Below are 11,008 nucleotides of genomic sequence, written 5' to 3'. Positions count from 1 at the left end.
GTTAATGCTGAAAAGAAATAAAAAATTTAAAAAATTGTTATCTGTTATCATATCTCAAGTTTAAGTCTAGAATCATTTGAGATGTATGGAATGAATGAAAATGCCTTTGAGAGTAACTTTGAAATGCCTTTAAGAGTAACTACAGAATCTTGCTAAAGCCATTATAACTCCATGAGGGTAAAAATTGTCTTCAAACTACTGATTTTTGAATATAGTTATCTTAATCATTTGGACTCCTGTATTAGGAAAATAATAGTGGGAAAAGTAATTACTGAAGCATAACTGTGTTAGAAGTTTTAAAGAAGTAGGTGCTTTCCAAATTGGTACTATAGTTGGCAATTTGGTATCTGTATGAAAAGATGGATACAGAAACCTCTTAAAGATCAATACAATGAGATATATGAAATTGGAAATGTTGAATCCCACTGAGGCAAAACCAGAATTGAGAAAGACAAAAATGAGCTGAAACTAAAAAAGGAGGGGCTTAAAGCTAATGATGTATGAACAAGGACTTTAAAAAAAATGGAAAAATGACATTTTTGAAAACAAACAAAAAAAAGGGTGTATAAGCTGTGAATGTACTCATATAAACATTTTGCCTATAAAGCCATCATTTATTCACAAAAATTAATTTTTTATAAATTCAAGGAGCACAGCACATAAGGTAATAAAAATAATAATATTTTTTATGGACATTTGTAACATTTTTTTTAATAGCACATGCAGCATTCCTTGATAGTGGGTCTTTTTGCAAAACCGAAATAGCAAAGGAGTAATTGATTGATTTTTATTAAAAGGCTAAAATATAGTTTTTTTAAAAAACACTTTTAAAACTACTGAAAGCACCTGTGCAAAGGTGGGGGGGGACATCAATTTGAGTCACTAGGAAAGCCACAAAAGGACCCACTACCCTGTGTATTTTTTGTAAGGTTCGCTTCTAGCTCTGTAAGTAATAGCTCGACACTGTCATCACATGCAACTAAGGTAAAATGAGATAAACTGCTCTGCAGTGAGTTCTTCTACTCAGAAGGCAGTAGGTGATCATGCTGGAAGTCACATGATCAAGGCTGCATCTCCCATCATCCCTCTGGGCAGTGATATGGGATAGTGGGTCTCTTTGAGGACTTTCAAGCCTGGGGGGGGGGGCAGGATGGACAACATATGATTCATTGCTGGCTTGGGTCCGTGTCCGCGGTCAGCTTCACGTAGTTGGAGGGGAAGAGCCCCACCTGGCCGCTGACCTCCCCTCTCCACCAGTCGGGGTCGTCCTTGTTGAGGACGTTGATGATCTGGCCCTTGCTGAAGGCCAGCTCGTCATCATTCTGGGCGCTGTAGTCATACATGCCGATGACCTGGCACACTGGCGGGAGCGCTGTCGGCTTCGGGGGCTCCGTTGGAGTGATTTTGCTTGTCCCGGGGCTTAGAAGTTTTACGTAATTAGCAGGGAACCAGCCTATCTGGCGCTTCTTCCCACGTGCTTGCAGCTCTCCTTCCCACCAACCACCTGGGTTCTTTTTCTGGATCAGAATCAGCTGACCAGGGGCCAGAGTGAGCTGCTCAGGGCCGGTGGCCATGTAGCAGGCGATCACCTGCGCGATTTCAGGTTTTTTTCCTAAACTCCCTGTTTTCCCAGCAGTTCCAGAGCCCTCTGAGTCCTTAAGCCTCACATAGTTAGAAGGGAAGACTCCGGACTTGTCGCCCACTGTTCCTGTCCACCAGTCACCATCTTTCTTAGTAACCAAAATCACATCCACTTGCTGAAAGGTTAAATCGCCTTGCTCAGAACTCTCGTAAGTGTACATGGCAATAAATTCTTCTCCAGAAACAGCTGGCTTGGCTGCTGGCGACGCTACTCTCTTCAGACTAGCGGGACTTTCTGAAGAACCAGAATCCATGCTTGTAGATTTCCTTATGGGCCCTGAAATGAATATTTTTAACATAAAATCTGTAAATGTAGTATGTGTTTAAATTGCCTGACCCATAATAGTGAACGTTTCACATCATAATGCCTGGTCCCTGTTTACCAAGGGCATTTATTTTTCTGCCAACTAGTGAGTTCAAAATTAACTTGATTAAGCTTAAAATTTACTCAGACCAACTAAGCTAAATGGCTTGAAGATAGAGGAAAAAAAATAAGGAAAAAAAATTACCATAGTAGATTCCTGGTTATAGGCTCCTACTTAGATTAGGAGAAAGTATTCCTTATTTCCTATTCTTCTCACCTGGCCTTATAATTTGCCTCATTTTAGCTAAAGAAATTCCATAAATATCATTTTTCTTTAAGTGTTAGATACCTCTTAAGAGTTGCTCAACTATGTTTGCTTTCTGTAAATTTATCTGATAACGAAGAAGGGATCACTAGTTTTAATGAGGTAAGAAATAATATTTCAGAACAAAATGTACGTTTTTGTTTAAATTGAGTGTTTCAGATATTAGGATAAATAGTATATCTATGTTAAATAGTACGGAGTACTTTGTCAATTTCTGGTACTCATTATTTCATATGAAGGAAGAGGAGGATAGACTTACAGGTAATTGATGATCTTTATCAATTGTTATTTCTTAATATAGCATGTAATACTGAATGAATTATATTTATTTATGTTTATTTAAAGAAAAAAAAAGTGATTCCTAAATTTTCATTCTTTTGTTCCCAGGAAATATTTATAAAATCATTTTGAGTCAGAACAATAGTTCATCATGTTATTTTCAGGCTGATTTCTTTAGGAGTAATTTTACATCATCTATTCTTTGATAGCTAATCTGAACTTTAAAAACAAAAAAATAAACAAGCAAGTAACTTAACAACCTCCCCTCCAAGGTATATTCATAGTGTACGATGTTCCAATGTTGTAATTTTTATTTTAGTCTTAGTAGACAGTTTATATCTTACTTTTCTCCATTGATAGGCTAAATTATTAGTAGTATTTTGAAAAAAAAGTTGAACAATTTTCTGTTACCATTTCTTACATGTTTCAGTGGTAATTCTATCCACAACACAAGATCACCTTCTTGATCTCATTGCAGCATCTGTTATTTCCTAAACTTTATTTATTACTTGACACAGAATTATTCAGTCTTCTTTTCCTCTTGCCTTTGGTTATTTGGTTCATTCTCTTTATTTTATCCACTTAATAGAGTTGTTTCCCAGAAATCTGCCCTAAGTGTAGTCTCTTCTTCAACAAAACTCTTACCCTTTTCAATCTCAGAACAGTTTGTGATGTAAGTAAGCAATGTTTCCCTATCCTTATATATCCGACTATTTTACCCAATCATACCTTCTCTCCGAAGTTCTATCCAACACCTGAAGATCTGCATTGGAAATACACATTTTTAATCTTCCTAACAACTTACATTAATGCATCTGGCACTGAATGAACTTTTTTTCTCTCAATCCTTTTTTCCCCCCCAATTCTTTCAACTTATATTACTAGATACATTCTTTTATATCTCTATCTCTATCTATCTATCTATCTATATATATATACACATATATATATTTCCATATTGTATTTTCTTTATTTTTACATGGGACGTGAAATCTGTATTTATAAGTATTTATTGCTCTGATAGGTTTAAATACAGCAGATAGTCTTGGTCAGAAGATCAATTAACAGATCTGAACATGGAAAGAACAGAAGAAAGATTGGGATTCGTATGTGCTTAGTTCAGGGGAATGTTTTGGAAACAAATCATTGTTTTCCTTTCTTTCACAGAAAGAAAGGAAACTTGAACATATGTTAGATATGTTTTTATCATCTATAATAAATTGTATAATGGATTTTGCATTTTTGAAAGAATACTAAATACATAAGAGGCTTTTAAATCATTGTTAGATGTTAAGCTGATTGACATTCCTTTGAATTTTGTACTAAGCTCAGACTAGACTGCAGGTAGCTAGGTTTTATTGGGATTACATGCAATTGGTTCATATTTCTCTCATATTTTTATAAAAACTTCCTTAAAGTTAGAATTTCCATCATTATATTTTCCTCAGGATATTTAGTCTTTAATATTTGTCGAGTAAAAAAATAAATGAATGATTGCAGACTCACATAACCTCCTCACAGTCAAAACCTATTATATTTTCCTCAAAGTTATCTCTTTTAATTTAAAATTTATTTCAGTGTCTGTATCTGTTTACTAATCTAAATTGTGAGTTTATCGAAATTTATTAACTTCTGTCCTCTTATAAGTGTCTTTCCATATACTTAATGTGACATTTTTCATGAATGACTTTGATTTACTGCTGACTCACAGTCTAATTTCTCTTTTTATTTTTTATATAATTCTTTTTAAATTTGAGATATAATTAATATATGGCATTATTTTCTTGTGCAATATAATGATTTTATATTTGTATGCATGGTGAAATGATCACCACTGTAAATCTAGTTAACCTCCATCACTATACATAGTTATATATATATATATATATATATATATATATATATATATTTACTTATGAGATCATTTAAAGTTTATTTTCCTAGGAACTTTTCCAAATATATAGAATATGGTATTATTTACTATAGTAGTAAAGTTGCACATTACATCTCCATGATGTTGTTATTTTATAACTTCACCCATTTCATCCAAACCCTATCCCCCACTACACACACACACACACACACACACACATTTGTTTATTGTATGTATGATGGGCTTTTTGGAGGGGAGGGTTTGGTTTGTTTGGGGGTTTTTGTTTTTGTTTTTTTGAAGATTTTATTTATTTGACAGAGAGAGCGAGAGTGGGAACACAGGAGGGGGAGTGGGAGAGGGAGAAGCAGACTCCTGATGAGCAGGGAGTCTGAGGTGGGGCTTGATCTCAGGACCCTGGGATCACGACTTGAGTTGAAGGTAGATGCTTAACAACTGAGCCACCCAGGCACCCCTGGTTTTGTTTTGTTTTGTTTTGCAGATTTCACAAAGAAATAAGATCATACAATATTTACCTTTCTCTGACATTTTACTTCACATACCCTCAAGGTCCATACACATTGTTGCAAATGGTGAGTTTTCCTTCTTTTTATGGCTGAATAATATTCCACTGTATATATACAAACCACATTTTTTTCCTCGAGAGCACATACCCTTCCCAATGTCCATTTCCCAACGACCTCATTTCTCCCACTTCCTTCCCCTCCAGCAACCCTCAGAAAGTTCCTTGAGATTAAGAGCCTCTTATGGTTTGTCTCCCTCTCTGGTTTCATTTTGTTTTATTTTTCCTTCCCTTGTCCTATGATCCTCTGTCTTGTTTCTCAAATTCCTCATGTCAATGAGGTAATATGATAATTGACTTTCTCTAACTGACTTATTTCACTTAGCATAATAACTTTCAGTTCCATCCACATCATTGCAAATGGCCAGATTTGATTTTTTTCGATGGCTGCATAGTATTCCATCACACACACACACACACACCACATCTTCTTTATCCATTCACTGTTAATGGACATCTAGGCTCTTTCCATAGTTTGGCTATTGTGGACAATGATGTTATAAACATGCGGGTGCACATGCCCCTTCAGATCACTACATTTGTATCTTTAGGGTAAATACCCAGTAGCACAATTGCTGGGTCATAGGGTAGCTCTATTTTTGACTTTTTAGGAAACTCCATGCTTTTCTCCAGCTTGCATTCCCACGAATAGTGTATAAGGGTTCCCCTTTTTCCACATCCTCACTAACACCTGTTGTTTCCTGAATTGTTCATTTTAGACATTCTGACTGGTGTGAGGTGGCATCTCACTGTGGTTTTGATTTGTATTTCCCTGATGCCGAGTCATATGGAGCACTTTTTCATGTCTGTTGGCTATCTGAATATCTTCTTTGCAGAAATAACTGTTCATGTCTTCTGCCCATTTCTTTATTGTGTTATTTGTTCTTTGGGTGTTGAGTGCTTTATAAATTTTATAAAGATAAGTTCTTTATAAATTTTGGATACTAGACCTTTATCTGATATGTTGTTTGCAAATATCTTCTCCCATTCTGTTGGTTGTCTTTTGGTTTTGTTGACTGTTTCCTTTGCTGTGCAAAAGCTTTTGATCTTGATGAAGTCTGAATAGTTCATTTTTGCCCTTGCTTCCCTTGCCTTTGGTGATGTTTCTAGGAATAAGTTGCTGTGGCTGAGGTCAAAGAAGTTGCTGCCTGTGTTCTCCTCAAGGATTTTGATGGATTCCTGTGTCATACTGACATCTTTCATCCATTTTTAGTCTATATTTGTTTGTGGTATAAGAAAATGGCCCTGTTTCATTCTTCTGCATGTGGTTGTCCAATTTTCCCAACACCATCTGTTGAAGAGACTGTCCTTTATCCATTGGACATTCTTTCCTTCTTTGTCGAAGATTAGTTGATCATAGAGTTGATGTCTATTTCTGGGTTCTCTATTCTGTTCCATTTGATCTATGTACTGTTTTTGTGTCAGTACCATACTGTCTTACCACTTTTTAATAGAGCTTGAGGCCTGGATTTGTGATGCCGCCAACTTTGGTTTTCTTTTTTCAACTTTCCTCTATTTGGGTCTTTTACGGTTCGTATTAATTTTAGGACTATTTGTTCCATTTATTCTAAAAAAGTTGATGGCATTTTGATAGGGATTGCATTAAATGTGTAGATTGCTCTAGGTAGCATAAACATTGTCACAATATTTGTTCTTCCAATCCATGGGCATGGAACATTTTTCCATTTCTTTTTTTTGTTTGTTTCAATTTTCTTCATAATAACTATAGTTTTCTGAGTACAGGTTCTTTGCCTCTTTGTTTAGATTTATTCCTAGGTATTTTATGGTTTTGGAAGCAATTGCAAATGGGATCAACTTTTTAATTTCTCTCCCTTCTGTCTTGTTTTTGGTGTATATAAATGTGACTGATTTCTGTGCATTGATTTTATATCCTGACACTTTACTAAATTCCTGTATGAGTTCTAGAAGTTTTAGAGTAGAGTCTTCTGGGTATCCCACATAATGTATCATGTCATCTGCAAAGAGTGAGAGTTTGACTTCTTGTTTGCCAATTTGAATGCCTTTTATTTCTTTTTGTTGTCTGACTGGTGAGGCTAGGACTTCTAGTACTATGTTAAATAGCAGTGGTAAGAGTGGACATCCCTGCTGCATTCCTGACCTTAGGGGAAAAGCTCTCAGCTTTTCCCCATTGAGAATGATATTTACTTTGTGTTGTTCCTAGATGGCATTGATGTTATTGAAGTATGAACCCTCTATCTCTACAATTTGAGAGTTTTGATCAAGGAAGGATGCTTCACTTTGTCAAATGCTTTTTGACCATCTATTGAGAGTATCATAAGGTTCTTGTTCTTTTTCTTATTAATGTATTATATCACATTGATTGATTTTCAAATGTTGAACCAACTTTGCAGGCCAAGAATAAATCCACCTTGGTCATGGTAAATAATCCTTTTAATGTAGTCTTGGATCCTATTGGCTAGTATTTTGGTAAGAATTTTACATCCATGTTCATCAAGAATTTTGGTCTGTATTTCTCTTTTTTGATGGGGTCTTTGTCTGGTTTTGTGATTAAGATAATGCTGACCTCATAAAATGAGCTTGGAAGTTTTCCATTTCTATTTTTTTTTTTTTTTGGGAGGGGGAAGAGTTTCAGGAGAATAGGTATTAATTCTTCTTTAAAGAAGAATTTTGGTCAAATTTCCCTGGGAAGCTGTCTGGCCCTGGGCTCTTGTTTGTTGGGAGGTTGTTGATGACTGCTTCAATATCCTTACTGGTTATGTATGGGTCTGTTCAGGTTTTGTATTTCTTTCTGGTTCAGTTTTGGTAGTTTATATGCCTCTAGGAATGCATCCATTTTTTCCAGATTGTCAAATTTGCTGATGTATAGTTGCTCAGAATATGTTCTTATACTTGTTTGTATTTCTTTGGTGTTGTTTGGTCTTTCATTCATGATTTTATTAATTTGGGTCCTTTCTCTTTTCTTTTTGATAAGCCTGGTTTATCAATCTTATTAACTCTTTCAAAGAAGCATCTCCTAGTTTTGTTGATCTGCTTTACTGTTGTTTTGGTTTCTTTTTCATTGACTTATACTCTGGTCTTTATTATTTCTCTTTTCCTTCTGGGATTTAGGTTTTATTTGCTTTTTTTTTTTCTCTAGCTTCTTTAGGTGTAGGATTAGGTTGTATACTTGAGTCCATTCTTGTTTCTTGAGAAAGGCTTGTATTGTTATACACTTTCCTCTCAGGACCATCTTTGTTGCATCCCAAAGATTTTGAACAGTTGTATTTTCTTTTTCATTTATTTCCATGCCTTTTTTGAATCCTTATTTAATTTCCCGGGTGACCCATTCATTCTTTAGTAGGATGCTCTCTAGCCTCCATGTATTTGAGTTCTTTCCAACTTTCCTCTTGTGGTAAAGTTCTAGTTTCCAAGCATTGTGTTCTAACAATAATCAGGGAATGATCCCAATCTTTTGATACTGGCTGAGACCTGATTTGTAACAAAGGATGTGATCTATTCTGGAAAATGTTCCATATGCACTAGAGAAGAATGTGTATTTTGTTACTTTGGGATGAAATGTTCTGAATATATCTGTGATGTCCATCTGAAGAAACAGAGTATGTCATTTAAAGCCTTTGTTTTCTTATTAATTGTTTGCTTAGATTTATTTCCTTGCTAATTTTTTGCTTAGATGATCAGTCCATTTCAGTGAGGAGGGTATTAAAGACCCTACTATTATTGTATTACTGTCAGTGTTTTCTTTGATTTTATTATAATTGGTTTAAGTAGTTGGCTGCTCCCATGTTAGGGGCATAGATATTTAAAATTGCTAGATCTTCTTGTTGGACAGACCTTTTAAGTATGATAAAGTGTTCTTCTTTATCTCTTATTAAAACCTTTGGCTTAAAATCTAATTTTTCTGTTATAAGGATTGCCACCCCAGCTTTCTTTGGATGTCCTCTCACATGGTAAATTGTTTTCCACCTCCTCACTTTAAATCTGGAGGTGTCTTTTGGTCTAAAATGAATTTCTTGTAGACAGCATATTGATGGGCCTTGTCTTTATTAATCCATTCTGATATTCTGTCTTTTGATTGGGGCATTTAACCCATTTTCATTCAGAGTAACTATGGAAAGATATGAATTTAGTGCCATTGTATTTCCTGTAATGTGACGGTTACAGTATATTGTCTCTGCTTCTTTCTTGTCTATTATTTTTGTGCTCTCTCTTTGGTTAGAAGACTCCTTCAATATTTTCTGTAGGGATATTTGATGTTTGAGGATTCTTTTATTTTTTTGTTTGTCCTAGAAACCTTTTATATCACCCTCTATGACAGCCTAGCTGGATATAGTATTCTTGGCTGCATGTTTTACAGTTAATGCTCTGAATATATCATGCCAGTCCCTTCTAGCCTGCCAGGTGTCTGTGGACAGGTCTGCTGCCCATTTAATATTTCTAACATTGTATGTTAGAGATCTTTTTTTCTGAGCTACTTTCATCATTTTCTCTTTGTCTCTGAGACTTGTAAGTTTTATTGTTAGATGATGGGGTGTTGACTTATTTTTATTGATTTTGAGGAGGGTTCTCTGTGACTCCTGAATTTTGATGCTTGTTTCCTTCCCCATATTAGGGAAGTTCTCTGCTATAATTTGCCTCTTCCCCACTTTCTCTTTCTTGTTCTGGAATCCCAATTATTCTAATATTCTTTTGTATTATTGTATCACTTATCTCTGGAATTCTCCCCTCATGATCCAGTAGTAGTTTATCTCTCTTTTTCTCAGCTTCTTTATTCTCCATCATTTGGTCATCTATATCACTAATTCTCTCTTCTGCCCCATTTATCCTAGCAGTAAGAGCCTCCATTATTGATGTGACCTCATTAATAGCTTTTTAAATTTCAACTTGGTTAGATTTTAGTTCTTTTATTTCTCCAGAAAGGGATTTTGCTTCTTCAGGAAAGTATTCTCTAGTATTGTATGCTTTTTTCAAGCCCAGCCAGCATCTTTATAATTGTCATTCTGAAGTCTAGTTCTGACATCTTACTAATATCTGTATTGATTAGGTTCCCAGCAGTCAGTACTGCCTATTTTTCCTTTTTTTGAGGTGAGTTTTTCCACCTTGTCATTTTTTCTGTAGAAGAATAGAAGAATGAGAGAACAAAATGCTAAAAAGGTAATGAAGTCCCTAGAAAAATATACACTAACCAAATCAGAAGAGACCTGAAACTGAGGGGGGGGGGCAGAACGGGAAAAAGATGATTAGGCTGGTGAATAGAACAGAGCCACACACTTGATTCTGGGTGTATTTTGGTCTGTTAGAAGAAACTGAATCCCAAAATTTTAAAGAAAGAAAACCTTATATATAAAAATAAGGGTAAACATGACTGTAAAGTTGAAAATTTTAAAAAATATTTTAAAAAAGGAATTGATAAGAATTTGTCTGAAAAAAAGAAAAAAAAGGAGAGAATGTGATCAGGTTGGAGACTAAAATAAAGCTATATGCAGGATTTAGGGTATATTGGTCTGTTACAAGAAATTTTATCCCAAAATTTTGAAGAAATAAAAACTTATAGGTATACAAAAAATAAGGTTAAATACAATGAAGGGATAGAATATGACTATAACAAAATTAAAAAAGGATTTTTAAGTTTTTTTTTGTAAGTTTTCTTTTCTTTTTTTTTTTTTTTAATTTCATTTATTTATTTGACAGAGAGTGAGAGGGAACACGCAGGCAGAGCAGCAGGCAGAGGGAGAAACAGGCACCTTGCCAAGCAAGAGAGATCACAAGTAGGCAGATCAGTAGGCAGAGAGGGGGAAGTAGCTTCTCTGCTGAGCAGAGAGCCTGATGGGGTACTCGATCCCAGGACCCTGAGACCATGCTTTGAGCCAAAGGCAGAGGCTTAACCCACTGAGCCACTCAGGCACCCCAAAAAGATTTTTAAAAAGGTATCGATGACATAAAAAAGTTAAAGTAAGTTAAAATAGGAAAAAAGAAACATTCAAAATATAGAAAAAGAAAAAAAATAACAAATATTTAAAAAATTTT

At 35.0% G+C, this 11,008-nt stretch overlaps 1 protein-coding gene across 1 annotated transcript; it reads right to left on the bottom strand.

Moving 5' to 3' along the window:
* Positions 1 to 773: 773 nt before the first annotated feature.
* On the bottom strand, positions 774 to 1,940 carry LOC131825662 (intersectin-1-like). The gene has a single exon (XM_059165083.1). The coding sequence runs from the start codon at positions 1,938 to 1,940 to the stop codon at positions 1,167 to 1,169; it is 774 nt and encodes a 257-aa protein (XP_059021066.1). The 3' UTR covers positions 774 to 1,166.
* Between the last annotated feature and the right edge of the window lie 9,068 nt (positions 1,941 to 11,008).

The sequence above is a fragment of the Mustela lutreola genome, chromosome 2, assembly GCF_030435805.1.
Source record: "Mustela lutreola isolate mMusLut2 chromosome 2, mMusLut2.pri, whole genome shotgun sequence".
Taxonomy (NCBI): Eukaryota; Metazoa; Chordata; class Mammalia; order Carnivora; family Mustelidae; genus Mustela; species Mustela lutreola.
This window is presented reverse-complemented; position numbering and strand designations above follow the sequence as displayed.

What these genes read in the sequence shown, in the direction of transcription:
- LOC131825662 (XM_059165083.1), bottom strand. Translation starts at nt 1,940, where the DNA reads ATGTTAAAAATATTCATTTCAGGGCCCATAAGGAAATCTACAAGCATG.